Source organism: Onychostruthus taczanowskii, unplaced genomic scaffold (genome assembly GCF_017590055.1).
Source record: "Onychostruthus taczanowskii isolate IOZ18803 unplaced genomic scaffold, ASM1759005v1 scaffold78, whole genome shotgun sequence".
NCBI lineage: Eukaryota > Metazoa > Chordata > Aves > Passeriformes > Passeridae > Onychostruthus > Onychostruthus taczanowskii.
Genome location: NW_024505671.1, coordinates 599,591 through 615,563, shown reverse-complemented (window position 1 = coordinate 615,563; position 15,973 = coordinate 599,591). Strand labels below are relative to the sequence as shown.

Below are 15,973 nucleotides of genomic sequence, written 5' to 3'. Positions count from 1 at the left end.
GAAGACAGACATTTTTCAGAACTCCAAGGGAGACATCAGTAATTTAGGTTTTTAAAATTTCCTGTGGATTATGCAACAACACCAGCAAAAAAAATATGTCCAGCTAGTCAGAGATTTCCATGTATGCTCAGTTCTGAAACTATTTAACTGAGAGACTTAATCCCCTCAAAGCATGCGGATCAGCTCACACCTCCAGCTGACTGCCAGCTTAGATACAAACTACAGTATTCACTGAAACATGCTCTATCTCCCCATTTTACCTTCAATTTCTCTTTCATGCTTGAAGTCTCTCTCATCTTCTTATATTCTTTGATGTCTGTGGCCTGAATGGCAGATTTTGATTTTGCAATCCAGTTCAAGAGCTCAGTACTTTCAGCATCAAACCTAGTTTAAAAGGTCAGACAGTGGTTTGTTTTTTTGGTTTCAGTTACTCTGTCTTAAAAATCAAAAGTCTTAAAGTTCAGCACATTATTCAATCCCAAACCAGCAAGACATTACACAAAATTCATGCTCCTCATATTACTATTCACAGGAAGTAGAGACAGACTTTTAAAAGCCTACCATAATAAAATTGATACCCACAGTATCAGCCTTCAGGAACAAATTGAGAATACATGGTGCAATTTATTTTACACACAGCTTCACACAAATTATAACCATTTCTTTTCATATGTTACAAAACAGATCTCAATGCCAAGTATTTTGAAAGTAATAACTAGATCTCAGGAACAAAACAAATAGGAATTACAGTTCTAAGTTTCAAAAGTCTGCAACACTATTTTGTCTGAAGGAAAAGCTAACAGGGGCAGTGACAGCTGACAAACATTTTTACATACTTAGCTGACAAAAGATTAACTTGTAGCTTACTGGTTCTGTCTACAGTGTACATGTCTATACTAACAACTTTCTTACCCCTATGGCCTCTAAGCTACAACCTAACACCACCACAAAAACCCCAATCAACTCTGAAATCAACCAGTACTTAACAGAACTTGAGAGATGGACAGATACGCTGTACAGACCACAAGACAGGTTGTATTACAATTAGATTACTTAACAGTTTGAATCCTAACATAGAATAAAAGAACACCAATAAATGCAATTGTCAATCAAAGTTTCCATGGGAAAACTAGCAAAATTCCACTTACTGGTTATTTGTTGGTTCCAAGAGAAGTAAATGGAAACACAAAAGCATCAGAAAGTTCATGACCTATTTTTACTACCCCTGGTTTTAATTCAGTTTTAACTCTAGGAAAACAGATGACAGATAAATCAATTTTGCTTTCAAAATCTAGAATAGTTTCTATAACTGATGAGACACAGAAAACAGATGGTTGCTGACTACTTTACTGCCCTGGCACGTCCAGATGCACACACCACCCCTACCAGAGCTCAAAAGGTCTGACCAGAGTCCTCAGGAGCGTTTGGGCAGGTTCCTCACCCCTTCAAACTTCCATTCCTCCTCCAGAAAAAAATGAATTAAAAAACTCTTCTTCACTGTGCAAACACACAGCAACTCCTTAGTTTTGATGCAGCCTCTATTCTATCTCTGATGATCTGACAAAGATTTAAACTAGTGATACTTCAAGGAAATACTCATTTCCTGAGCTAAGCACAAAAAGCCAAATGTTGAGCATACAGCATTTAATTTCCTAATTTATATTGAAACAATTCCTTTAGTTTTAGGTATGTTATTTAATAACAAGAATTCAACACAAGTTATTAAACACTGTTAGGCTTAAGAGGAGAGAAGGTTCCAGGAAAACTTGATAGCAGCCTTCTAGTACCTAAAGGGGGGCTACAAAAAAAATGGAGAGGGACTCAATGGGGAAGTGTATTGATAGAACGAGGAGTAACTTTTAAAGTGAAAGAGTATATTTTAGATCACATATAAGAAAAATTCTTCAGTATGAGGGTGGTGGGATACTGGAACAGGCTGCCCAGAGAAGCTGTGGATGCTCCATCCCTGGAAGCCTATCAGACTAGACTAGATAAAGCTCCAAACAACCTGCATTAGTGGAAGGTAACCCTGTCCATAGCAGGGAGGTTGGAATGAGATGATCATTGAAGTCCCTTCCAGCCCAAATGATTCTATGAGACTATATATGCAAATGAGCACCAGCAACTCCAGAAATACTTGTCAAAGGAGACATCAGTGCAATATTATTCCTATTACTAAATACAAGAGAGATGGAAAATGTTTCTGGGCATATTTTTTTTGTGCGGTTTCTCCCATTTTTCTCATATGTTTTATGAAAATTAGAAATAAATAATAAATTCATCAAAATGCTTGACATTTTCACACCACCTTTTTGAGCAAAGATGAGATGTTTTGCTTAAAGGAAGTAAATAGAAATCTGTCTTTTCAGCAAAGGAACTGAAGTACAAAGGACTGCTTCTATGAGAAACAAAACATCCCTGTTTTCCTTGGAAATTAATGGAAGCTACAGGTTTTCTGCTGCTCTGAAAACAAGGCTGCATATAACATTCCATTCCCATTCAAAGAATCACAGAACTGTTAGGGTTGGAAGGGAACTGCAGATAATCTAGACAAGCCCCCAAACCAACCTCACAGCAGCAACTTAAGCATTGCTCACTTGCATAAAAGAAGGATCAAAAGTCAAGACAGTCTCTGTAGTATCCAATGAGCAAGGGAAAACTGCAGTGACATGTACTTACTTTTTCTTTGCTTCACTGTCCCCTGGAATTTGCCTTTTCTTTGGGAGTGGTGGTGGGGGTAATTCTTGTCTGGACTGTTTAACCACTACCTGTTCCTTCAATGGTGTTTCTGCAGCAGTCTTCTGTGAAACCTGTGACATTCCTATGCTTCCTACAGCTTGAGTTACCTATACAAAATAATTTAGGGTAAGGATTATGTGCCATTTTTACACAAGCTGAGTTGCTTTTTCTTATTTTCTTTTATTCAGACATAAAAGCCCGTTCACAAATGGCCACATTGAGCTGTCATGAAGCACCTTTATCATAGATACACTCCAGAGAAAAATATCATTATTCTCATTTTACAGATGGGAACCAAGCATCAAAATTCTCAGTTCAATTAGAATCATGCCAGTCCAAGTGAACTAAAATTAACAAAAGGAGCATTATATGTATTTTCTTTCATAATTTCTTCACAAAAAGAACTAAGGTACTTGGAGTTTATTATTAGCAATTCTACATATTACTACTACTCTACTCTTACTCTATAAAACAAAGCCTAGATCCAATGAAGAGCTGATACACAGTGAATTTGACCAAAAAGCTCACTCGAGTCAATAGAAACCTCCCATGCTCTTTATCAGGTTATAAGGTAAATCTCTGGAGACTCAACCTGTAAGTTCCAAGTATGTGCTTGATATTTAAGGGGAATGAAAGGATAGAGACAGGAATTGGCATTCTCTAGTGCTTTGACTCAAACACAAGAACAAATTAAAGCCACATGGCTGAAATGAGCCCCTACCCCGACTGCACAACTAATTCACTATACATTAAATGGATCATGAATTAGTACCATGGTTTTCACAATAACAACATATTAATATCACCAGAAAAAGCACACATGAGTTATAAAGCTGTCAAATAAAACTCTCACAGAATCCAGTAGGAGTTCTGTCTAAATAAAAACATTACCAAGCACTCAGAACACTAAAATAAACATTGAACAATCCAGCTTGGCTATCATCATTATATGTCAAACAAACAACTACTCTATTTTCAACAGACGAGAAATCATACTCACAGAGCATAAATACTTTTATGACTCCCATTTATTTATCTATTCTGGGGTTTGGGTTCTGCTTTTGTTTTCTTTTAGTATCAGATTTAAATCCAGTCCCAGCACTCTTACAATGTTTAAAGGCATTTGCATTGACTGATAGTACATGGCAAGCCTGCTTTACTCATCAGAAAATGAAGCTTAATCTGTGTGAGAAAGGAGTAATAGTACTGGTCAGGTTAACAACTTGGGCTTTTGATACCAAAAATGCAGGCAGCTTTGTCAGCCCCATGTGAAAAAGCACCTCTCTAGCCTGACGCCTGGACAATTTTGCTAACACAGTGAAATCTGCATACATGCAGTCATACAAAAAGCTAAAAAGTAATAAAGCCTTGTAAATACCTGGTTAGAGTAATCCTCTAGCTTCTGAACCAAACTGTCCCACCTCTGAGTTAGCTCTTCTTGATCCTGATCAATTTTACTGGATGCTTTGCCATTCCCAAGGGTTTGGGTCACATCCTGACCTAGTTCATTCAGCTGGTCTAGTGTTTGTCGTTTCATACCCATGTCCTCTTTTAAAATCTGTAGTTAAAAGAAAATATTAAAATATAACATTGAGTATTCTACTTCCCCTAAGCTTTAGTTCCATGGCTAAAACGCAAAGGGGTTTGAAAGGGTGGTAACAGGGTGAAGATGTACTACCTCAGCCAGATGAACAGTTCTTTTGTGTAAAAAAAGCACTATTTTTAAAGAGAACATCCTTGAAACACCTCCTAGAGGAACCAGCAGTATCTCTTCAGTAACAGTTACAAATTATTAGTTCAGATACAAGCTGCTCCAATGAAATAAAGAAAAACCCACAGCACAAACCTATACCTGGGAAAGCACAGCTGACTGGTGGTCTGCAATAACATCCAAACCCTCTCAAAAATCTGGGATAGCTGTTTCAGAGTTTGGCACATCAACACAGAATTGCCATGGAGTAAATAGTACATATGTTTTCAAGTGCAAGAATCTGGCAAGGATTGCCCTGGCTTCTGTATCATGCATTCACAGCTCCTACTAGGGTCAAACTAGTAATTTGCCACTCATCTAGTCTATGAGATTTGATGGGATAGAGCAGGATATCAATACTCACTGCTAGTTTTCGAACATTCACACTCAGGTCTGTTTGATCTTTAAAGTTGCTTGTCTGGACCTTACTCAAAGCCTCTTCTTTCTCAGTCAACCAAGCTTTCAATAAGCACTGCAGATCATAAGAAAAACAGCACAAGAAAATACCAAGATTGTCAAACAGCTATTGACAACTGCTTCTTTAAAATCTTTGCATTCAGAGCACAGTTCTGCAGCCTTTATATGCAGGAATTTCAGTTGGCTTTAACAAAAATAGTACACAAAAAGTGGACAAAAATATCAGATTATGGAAACAAGTAATACTTCCAGTGAAACAATTTCAACAAAACCATTTCTCAACATATCAGAGCACACCTCCCCCCAAGTTATAGCAAACAGATATCCACCATAAAGTTAACATAGGATTTAGAAATCATAATAGAATATATCAAAATGGCATGCATGAGTTCTTTTGTTTTCCACCCTTCCTCTGTGACTCAAACACAGCTGTTACAAACATTTTGTTACAGAAGTGATACCACTGGTAATTCACATTTCTTTTAGTCCAGGCAGTTGATCAAAAACTGAGATACTGGTTAGTCACCTCCCTGTTTATGGTGTCTACTTTCAATTGCAAAACAACTTCAGCAAATCCTATTTCATAAACTACTTGAAGCTGGAGTGGTCTGCCCTGAAGAGTTCTAACTCAGGGACCTTTAGTTTTTCCCTTCTTTTTTTCCCTATAAAACCTGTCCTGGCTCTCACTTCTCTTCAGTCACACAGCACTCCTCCAGAACACCAGCAATAACTGGCATCAAGTACCAGGAAGGATTTGATGTATTCTAGATCATGCTCCCACATAATGCTGCTGCTGGACAGCAATCTCCATAGACTGGAATGCCCATCTCTATCAATCTCAGTCGCCGAGCCATTGGTGCACTGCCTTTTCTCTGTGTTTAAAAATAAATCACAAAGCATGACAGACCTTTTTGTTCTTTGAACAACACACTTTACAAGAGCCACCAGGTTCCCCATCCTAGCTGTGTATTTTTGGCATTGTCCCAGAACTTACTATAGCGACTTGGGGCCACAGGGCTAAGGCAGTTTACATTTCCAACGTAAACCAATATGCAAAATCTACAGACAGAAAATATGATGGTGCTTAAAATGCCATAAGGCTGTGAGAAAAAAAAATTATAACACCACACACTCTCTGGAAAAATCAAGCCAACATATTTTATGCACAAGAGGAGCTCAAAAACCCTTCATGCGTTCAGCTAATTTCTGCTAAATCAGCAGTCAAACAACTCTCCCTAGAAAACTGAAACATAATTACCACAGTGCTAAGAAGTCTCTGGCACTGATTGAGGAATTTATTTCCTGAGTGGTAAGGATTGTGTTGACTTGAAAATGTGGTGTACAAGAGCTTTCTTTCTAGGCAGCCACAAAAAGGCTGATGCATCACTGTTGCTCATCTCTCCGTGTGGTTGGACAAAACAGAAAGTGCTTGTAACAAAATGTTTTAGTTACTTTTGTATTATGAAAGTGTTTGTATTCAATTTTAAAGTAGTTTTGGACTGTAATTTTCATAAGTCACTTGATCATTATTGCAGATTTGTAATTCAAACCTGCTAGTAGTAAATGAATTGTTCAGGTGAACAATGAGTACAAAAAGGCTCATCTAAACCAGATAAAACAAACTTCTATTTCCTCTTTATTTGCTATCTGACATTCTACATTAAGTACACTGATTGCTTTGCTTGTACAGAGCAACATAGCTACACACAAATTAAAATAAGCTGAGTTCAAATGTTCAACTCCAACAGAATATGGCACTTCTAACAGTTTTGTAATAGTCAAAGAGTGGTCCCCAAACAAATATAAGGGTAGAAAAGGATGTAGACATCATGAGAGTCATCAAAATTAAGAGCACTTGAAGTCTATACTTCAAACCTGTACATCAAAGATTTGGGGGGGAATCCTTATTTCTCAATTCCAAATTACCATGCCCAAGAGTTGCCAGAAAAACATTAGCACACAATTTTCTGGGTACACATACACAGATGACAAAGTGTTATTTTAAAGAAACACATACAAACAAATACTTGGCATGGGATAAACCGGAATCTTAACCTTGGGGCCGTATTAACAACAAGGTCGCATGAGCTGAAAATTCAGCATATCTATATACTACATACAGATATGGGAGAGGTAAGGGAGAAACACACATGCAGCCCCAAAGAATGCAGACACAACATCCTTGTCAAAGAAACCAGGCTGCAGCTGATACTAGTAGCTATACCAGCACTGTTCTACTTCTTTCAAATATCTAAAAAATCTCTGAGTACTGCCTTGTTTAAACAATAGCTTACAGTGATAAATATTATGTTTAAAAAAAAAAAACAATTTCGGCAAAACCTGCAAAGAAAAAAAAACCATAAAATACTTTCAGCCGAGAAATGAAACAAGTTCTAGTTCTAGGCATACAAACAGCACATGTAGCTGTGTTACCATATATTTTATGCCATCAGTTACTTGTGTTTGAGCAGTATTTTTCACGTAAAATAAATTATACCAAAGCAAGAAAACACTTCAGTATTTCACAATTGTGTATATGTGTTCATGCTGGAAGCACATGTACATTAATTAGGAAGATTTCTGTAATTACAAAGCTACCCGATATGAACATGACAATGACTTTTCTAAATATCACTGATATTCCCAGTTCTTGATCATTTTACAAGATACCTTGGAAATTACTTGACAAGGAGCTATAAACTTCTATTCTTAAACTTTGGAAAAATAATTCTCTTGCACTTCAGAGATACTCCTGTCCTCAAAGAGCACAGGGAACCCAAACAATAACAAATTCTAGGCTTTCAAGGTTTCTTTTCCATGAAAACAAATCAATCCTGGTCAGAGCTTCAATTCTTTGTGCTTTTTCAGTTTGTTTTTTCCCTTCCACAAATCAACCAGTCACTCTGAGAAACTGAACAGCTACTCACCTGTTCTTCCAGCAGCTCCTGCCATAAAAGCTGAATTTCTTGCAGCTTGACCCGCCGATCCTCAGTCCAACGACAAACTGCTGTCCAGCGCTCACCAAGCCTCTACAAAAGCACAAAACACTCAAATTATCATGAACCTCACAAAGAAACTCCAAAACCAGACATTCAAATGTGTGATTTCTACTTCACATTAACTTCTTTCTACATTACATCTACTTCCCTTTCCATTATTGATATTGCTGTATTGCACAGAGCTGGAGTCTAACACTTTCAAAAACATTCCCATATGGCCTCAACTCTGGTTTTGCTCAAGTCTTTGAGCGAATTAATTAACTTAAAAAGGAATCAACAAAGTAGCATGACTTCTGTTTGAAAAAATTCTGTATCATGTACTCACTGTACTTCAGGTTACAGTCCTAAGTGACAGGAAAACACTTCATATGATATTCCCTAGATAAATTGTGTTCATGCTTTCAAGTATTTCTCCTATCAGATTTTAACTTTTGTAGAAAAATAACTCATATGAAATAAGAGTTGTACTATGCATCTTCCCATTTAATCAAACTGCTTAAAGGACATACTACCAAAGTATCTTGGTCATTGGGAATGCAAACTACTTGACTAATCAGGGATAGAGCTTGAAAGTCACCAAAGCACTTTTGCAGGATTTAGCTTGAGCTGATTTAATAACTTTTAAGTTATTATTGTTCCTAAAGAAAGTGTTATGTTAAATTACTTTCTAAGATAAATTGTCTTTAAACACAAAAATGTTGATTAACAATTACATGCAAATTTTTCAAGTATCTAATAATACAGTTTAAAAAAGAGGGCTCTAAGATTTTACCTGCAATTGTTCCTCCAGAATAGCTGTTGCACTTTCCCCACTGCTCTCATCAACAATGACCACCATGTGTGTTAGGGAGTTGACCTTCACCTGTTCTGCCTCTAGGTCACTCTGCAGGCTCTACAAGAACAAATCAGAGGTTACCAACTTGGAATGCATTTGCTAATCTGCTATTTTGGCCAAAGTGACTTTTACAGCTTCTGTGGCAAAAGAACTTTAGCATTTCAGCTTCAACAGCTAAGCACAGCTTTTACCACTGGCAATCACTGTACAGTTTAAAAACTGTAAGCAAAAGGCTGCCAGAAATGAACCTAAACCCATTCTGGGTTAAAATGCTGTAAAAGATAGAGTGCCTTAAGTTGGATGCCCCATCTTGACTAGGAGAATCATATGACAACTGCACTGACTTCCATATGCCTGATGTTATACATAGGAGAGCTTAAATGTTTCTACACTGGGCTGCTATTGTTAATAAGCAAGCAACATAGGGCATGCCAAACAGAAATCATTAAGAACTCTAATTTTTCAAGAGCTGACAATATAATTTCAAAAGTATCAACAGTGCAATAACTGACCATGGTGCTCCTAAGATAATAGTTGAAAACTGCAGAAAACATGCAGCTCTGATTAGTTTAAAGCAATGTGTAGATGCTCAAATGTGTAATGTTCAAATATTCATACAACTTCTAAAAGAACAGACTCAATAGTTAAAGCCTACTACAAAATATCTCTGCAAGATCAACACACCTTTACAGTACTGTAAATGTCACTTTTTATAACTAAGCTACTCTATGAAACACATGCCTCAAACTCCCCAGACTTTGAAAACAAAGGACAGGAAACTACACAGACTACAAATATTCCAGTGTTCTTGTTCTGTGAGGTATGTCCCATGCTGGGGAGAAGGTCAAACCTCAGCACTGAGCATGAAAACTAAAGCTGCACCGCAACAAATATCAAAAGGGCATCTTTCTCCTTCACAAAAACATTGCAGGGTAGGAAGGCTGGATTTGCACCCAAAAACTCAATTGAGAGTAAAAACACTTCCAAAATATTGCACACATGAGAAAGCAGTGTCTAAGCACTCCCTTAGGATGCGATCCCTGTAAAAGCAGGGACAGGAATTGGTGACTTGGAAGGCCCTGATGATTTTGACACTCACACTATTTTAATGTGCAAGTCTCAAGCAGGCTTTAGTAATGGCTGCCAGTAATTAAAGCAAGTCTGTCCACAGCACCTTTCGTACTCTTTGTCACATCAACAGTTTACCAGGAGAGGCTCTATTCTCTGCACAAAGTAAGGGTAACAATTTCCCCTAAAGGTTTCATTTCCTGCACAAAGCAAATAGTTCCTGCCAGTGAGCAATGCTCAAGTGTTAAGTTAAAGCTTCTAATTCCTTTCTACACCATCATCATCCTTTTCCAAACACCAAAGGCAGCCATATATGACCCTTGACAATCAAGTTTCTCAGTCAAGAAATCCACCAACATACACATATTCCAAATACTTCTCCTATACATATTACATAACAGCAAAAGGTTACCTTATGTTCTTCCAGCTGTTTTTGAAGTGACTCCAAATCTTCTGCTAGGAGCTGAGATTCCATCTTCTGAATGCGCTCCTCTGTGACTGTCAGCCAGTCAGACAGCTGCTGCAACTGCTGCTTCTGGAGCTCCATCAGCATGTCGTGCAGGCTGCAGGGGGAAGCACAGAGTTACTTCAGGAACAGCTTTCCTGAAGAAAGGTAGTAAATTCTAGTTCATATAGGAAAGAAGCAAGGCCATACATAAAACTGTTACCCATCACCACATAAAATGTTCGCCATTTAGCTAAGGAACACAGATAAGTATTCCCGGTTTTTTCTCAACAAAAATTGTTCATGAATTATATCCAATTTATATCAGGGACTGTTTCTTCCCTGGGGGTTTGCCGCTAATAAAGCCACTGCTCAAAGTCACAACAAAACACAGTTTCTCCACTGATGTGCAGCTCCTACCTTGGCAACCCATATGTAGGGAAAAATTATTCTACAAGCTTTTTAATTATGTAAATACCCATAGATATCAACTGCCACTATATGCTTTATTGAGAAACTTAAATGTGTTTCTAATATTGTTTCAGTACTTGATGCAACCACTGCATTTAAATACCACATATTTAGTCTGGCACATCTACACAACAACTCACAAAATACTTTATGTAATGACAAAAAAAAAACCCAATCAGTTATACTCATTCCTTTTGTTTCACCTTAGAAAGTATGAAGGAGGATTTTTTGTCACAAACTGAAATGTTAAGTCTAAAAAATGTCTTACAAAGGGATGCAAACCAAATTCTCCAAAACACAGCAAGCACCAGAGGTCAGTCCTGAAGCTCTAGAAGAAGTTATGCGCCATGAACTCACCGGGACTGCCTGTCCATGCTCTCCACCCTGAGTTCTTCCCAGCGGGAGTTCAGCAGCAGCATTTGCTCCTGGATCTCAAACTCTTCTTCTGGTGACAGATTTCCCTGGGCCACCAGTTGGTTTCCAGCCTGCAGAACATTGCCCACACTGCTCTGGTGCGCAGTCAGTTCCATCATAAAACCCTGGAAATGGTACAAGCAGACACGTCACTGTGAGGTCCTATCAGAGTTTATGACTTAGTAAATATCCTAAAAAATTAAAATGTTTGAAAAAGTGCTGTAGAAGGAGCTGGCACCATCAAATGCATGAGAATGGCAGACCTGTTCCTTTTGTAAGACAAGATTTTCCATGTGCTACAAAAATTCTGGATCCAGTAAAACAGAGAAAAAAAGCCAACCACTTAAATGAAAGACCTGTTAGGGTCAAGAGAGCCTTCAAACAAACACACCAAGAATATAAAACAGGCATTTACCTACTACCAACAGAACATAAAACAACATCTCAAATGTATTTTAGGAAAGCAATTAGAACCCTATGAGTTAGCAATATATATTTACCATAAATCCAGAACACTTCTTGCTTCATGGCTTTAAAACTATAGCACAAGGGAAAAATTCCTCCTATTGATCAGAATTCAAATGCAGTATAGAAAAATATATTCTGTTTTATACAGTAAACTGACTTGGGAGAAAACTAAAAGATCTGACATGACAAACTTCTAGCAACATTAGGACATTTGCTCAGATTTATAACAAAGTCAAACCAAAATTTGTGAAAAAAAATAATTTGGAAGCATCCATACATGTTTCTGAAACAAACTATCATCACAGGAGGACCACTGAATAAATTGACATGATTGTCAATTTCAGCAAGACCCTTATTTAACAGCAAGTGGCATAAGGCTGACCAGGTTTTTTAGTGATTGGCAAGAGGGAAGTACAGCTCAGTCTGACATCAGACTGCCTTTGTATTATGCACACCTGTAAACCAGTCACCAAAGGCTCTTTTAAAAAAAAAAGACATTAAGATTTCAAAGATGCTTCACTGTAGGTTCTTCTAAAAAGAAGAGTTTTGCCTTGAATAAAGGCTAGGAAATGGAAGTTCTGCAGCTTATTTACACAAAAAAAAAAAAAAATCTAAACCACACCAAAAGAATTGATAAGAGAAGCTTACTTCATGGGTGGAAAATTGTTCTTTGACTTCCTCAACATCACCAGATATTTCCTCCTGTTCCCGAAATGCATCCTCAGCTGACAGCAACCATGTAAGGACTTCTTCCAGAGCAACTTGGTAGCTATCCAAGTCCATATCCACCTCTGTCACTGTGCTGGGAGTCTCTGCTCTAGAACTGTCCTGGTCTTCTTCAAGTGACACAGTCTAGGCAGCCAAGAGGAAAGAGATGTCTTAGAATGCACAGAAGATGCCGTCCCAAATGGCATTAAAAACAGAACAACTAAGAACTCTTTCAAGCTTTCATAAGATGTTAAAAAATATTGTTGGATACATTTTAATAAGAAAGGCCGAAGTCACTATATTAAAATAAAAGTTCATTAGTAAAGAACCTGAATGGAAAATACAACTTCAATCTTGCTCTCGCAACAGTGAATCTCAAAACCAACCAAATCCTCATCACTACCACTAACCACCACAAGTTCCATGGAAAATTCAGTTAAAGATCCTGGACCACCCTCTTCAGCTGATCAAGATGTATGAAACAGAGAGGCAAAAAAAAAAAAAAAAAAGGCAGCATAACACAAATGGAACTTTATATCTCAATACTCAAGATGAAAAAGGACGGCAGAAAGACTGAAGTTAATGACAAAGAAGTTTTTCGTATTTTCCCAGTTGTGTTGCCCAAGACAGAAGGCATGTTCCAGAGATAATTAACAAACATGAAGATCACTTAAAATTACAAGTGCAGAAAAGAAAGGCCAGCTTTGATGACAAACACACCTGCTGCACACTGAATTCTCCATCCTCACATTCCTGCTTGTATCTCCTTGGAAGGGTTTCCACCTCCCGAATGTCTTCCATTGTAACTTGCTTAGGAAGGACCTCAAACAAAGAAGTTAAATACATAATAATGGACTTTTTGTCTGGAAGCTGTACAGCAACATCTGCATCAAAAAGATAAAACATGGGGAAAAATAAATGAAGACAATTTTTTAAATCATTACATAGAACACAGGTTCACATATTGTCCTGTTCAACAACCTTTCATAAAGCTCTAACTTAGAGACCAGGCTGGACACACATTAAAAATAGCATGAAGGAGCTAAAAAAAAATAAAAAAAATAAAAAAAAATAAATTTTCTATATTTGGAAGTGAATTCACATTAAAAGTCTTGATCTTTTTGTAGTAAGAACTCAGATATGAAGTTGCTAAGGAATAAAATCTGCTTGGGGAAAATTGTTCTGAAGCATCTTCCAAGCAGAAATGTAGTTCAAGAACAGTAATCCTACATAAACAAACATTTCCACTTAGGTTCTATCCCCCTTTCCATTGCCAGTCAGGTAATTTTCTCATTTTCCACACTGGAAAGTTTCACTGAGCCAGGTTCACTTCTCTTGGGTAATAGTACCTATTCAGTTAATACTTTTTTTTTTTTCCATAAGAAGGGGGTGCTTGTCTTTCAGAATGAATCTTCAGAAGCTCACCTCAAAGAGGAACAGGTCAGTAAATTAAAAAGGAGCCATAAAGGTTTCCTGTAAGCATTCCTAGGCAGCTACTGCTACTCAGTGTGTGTGTAAAGAACAAATTCTGAGCTCTTAAACCAACCCATTCTACAGAATGCACTACTGCACCTGAAAAGCACACACCCTTGCAGCACAGCTCCTGCCTAAAAGGAAACAAAGTCAGTGTACCAACTTCACCTTTCTTGCAGAGTCCCTGGATGGAAAGGCAACCCAAACTTCAATATTCAAAACACTAAAGCCTACACATGTACATCTGCACCCTTACCCTAACAAATAGCGTTTGCTTAAACCCAAAATGTAAAGGCTTGAAATTAAATAACACTGCACAAAGCTGATAGAATCATTATTCATACTTAGTATCGATAGAAGAAATTTCTTTTAAGAGAGCTCAAAAAAAGCTTCTTGTTGAGTAAAAACTGTATCCCACCTTCAGGATCCAATAGTTTCTCTATTCCTAAATGGTTCTTGGCTATGTTGAAAGCATTTTCCAGTCTCTCAACTGGGGACATCTTTATCACTTTGTCCCAGCTGAACAGCTCAGGTCTAAAAGTGAAAGAAAAACAAGGATGAAAGCAAATTTATCCATAAGAAAATTCCATACCATGCAGAATATCAAGTTAGGCATATGATAGTAGCTACCCAAACAATATCTTCATACACGTATGTACCAAATACCAACATAAGGGCATATACACAAACACAAAACAAAAAGCATGATCCTCACTTATTAGTGACAATCTGACAATCACAAATTAATTGACTGCATGCCCACAGCAACATCCACTTTCCATTCCATGTCCCAAACAAAGTCATGGACTGGAACAGGAGATCAAATACCACTAGCAAGAACACAACCTTTTTTTAAAATTTATCCCAGAATCAGTTTTCCTCAATTGTTTCTTCTACGGCATTACTATTACTACACATTTTCTGCATCAGGCACTGCTGGGTAATAATGAGTCACTGTTCCTGGGAAACCTCATTCCAAACTTGTGATGTGGCTCAGTGACCATCCCAGGCCATAACAGCCAGAAGAAATATCAATCTCCACCCCACTCGCTCACTCTTCTCCTTGGTCTTTTTGCCCCAATAACAAAAAACAGCCTACAAGAAAACATCCCATCACAAGTGCTCATGAGGCCCAGTGCAAATCAGGCCAAGACGCTGATCAATTTGCACTGTCAGCAGCCTTCATCTAAGATCAGTGTTAACCCAAGGGCATCTCCAGTCCGGCTGTGCACCCAAAACACGCTGGTGGGTCTCAAGGGGAAAGAGCAGAGCACACAACAGGAAGCAGAGGGAGCAAACAGGGCCCATTCCCAGCAGTACCTACACCTGCGGGGCATGATCAGCCAAGTGCTGCAGCAGCACAGCTGCAGAGCCATTAAAGCACCCTCCATTCTCCTGCAACAGTGGCTTCTCATCAAAACACCGCTATTGATTCTGTACTTTATAGAACTTGGGGAGGAAGAGATGGGTTTGCCTTTAGTTCTTTTAATATTTGATTTGGTTGTAAATTGACTTAAGAGTAACCTTTATCATCTGTCAAGCCATTAAGTTTGTGAAACAGGAAGTCCCTAAGCCAACACAGTCTAAAAAGCAAAAAGCCAGAAGAAAGCAGGGTGAGCAGGAACAAAGATACACATAGCTCATGGAATACTGTACATCCATGCATGTACAGCATGCAAAAAAAGCAAGGAGTATGTACAGTATGCAAAAGCAGCAAGGAGAACCACAGATTCATATAAATCTTTAGTAGATACTGACTTTGAAAACAAAGGTTTTAATAAATCACAACTAGGTACTTATCTAAGAGTGAGAAAAGCGAACCAAAAAGCAGAATTCAATTCAAAGAGGAGCTAAGCTAATATTAGTAAAAAAAAGAGACCAGTACAGTAAAATGCCAATGAAATTATATGAGGCAATAGGTTATTTACATGCTGCAAGTGTTACAAAGTTATTAGATATTTTAGCCAAGAGGTACTACAACTTACAATTGTTGATAGATACATAATGACAAAAGAAAGATATTAAATCTCTTAATGAAATCCATTTAGATTCTCCTCTTTTAAGTGTCATATTAAACTAAAATATAAAAGCAGTATTGAAAAATGTCCCTTAGGCAGGGAAGCACTACTGTCTGGGTAAGTAAAACAGCTTTGCTGTCCTATCGCTTCTGCAACCTGCCCCAATCT

At 37.8% G+C, this 15,973-nt stretch overlaps 1 protein-coding gene across 5 annotated transcripts in view; it reads right to left on the bottom strand.

Annotated features, from left to right (window-relative positions):
* UTRN (utrophin) overlaps positions 1-15,973 on the bottom strand; it is a 341,969-nt gene that overhangs the window by 247,769 nt on the left and 78,227 nt on the right. For all 5 annotated transcript variants that reach the window (XM_041423524.1, XM_041423522.1, XM_041423525.1 and 2 more), the window contains 11 exons: positions 14,206-14,321; positions 13,035-13,198; positions 12,255-12,458; positions 11,082-11,263; positions 10,221-10,371; positions 8,678-8,797; positions 7,834-7,935; positions 4,854-4,961; positions 4,118-4,297; positions 2,680-2,846; positions 261-384 (listed from right to left, as the gene is read on the bottom strand). In XM_041423524.1, the coding sequence (XP_041279458.1) occupies positions 261-384; positions 2,680-2,846; positions 4,118-4,297; positions 4,854-4,961; positions 7,834-7,935; positions 8,678-8,797; positions 10,221-10,371; positions 11,082-11,263; positions 12,255-12,458; positions 13,035-13,198; positions 14,206-14,321 (1,618 nt within the window). The remainder of the gene's footprint in view (positions 1-260; positions 385-2,679; positions 2,847-4,117; positions 4,298-4,853; positions 4,962-7,833; positions 7,936-8,677; positions 8,798-10,220; positions 10,372-11,081; positions 11,264-12,254; positions 12,459-13,034; positions 13,199-14,205; positions 14,322-15,973) is intronic.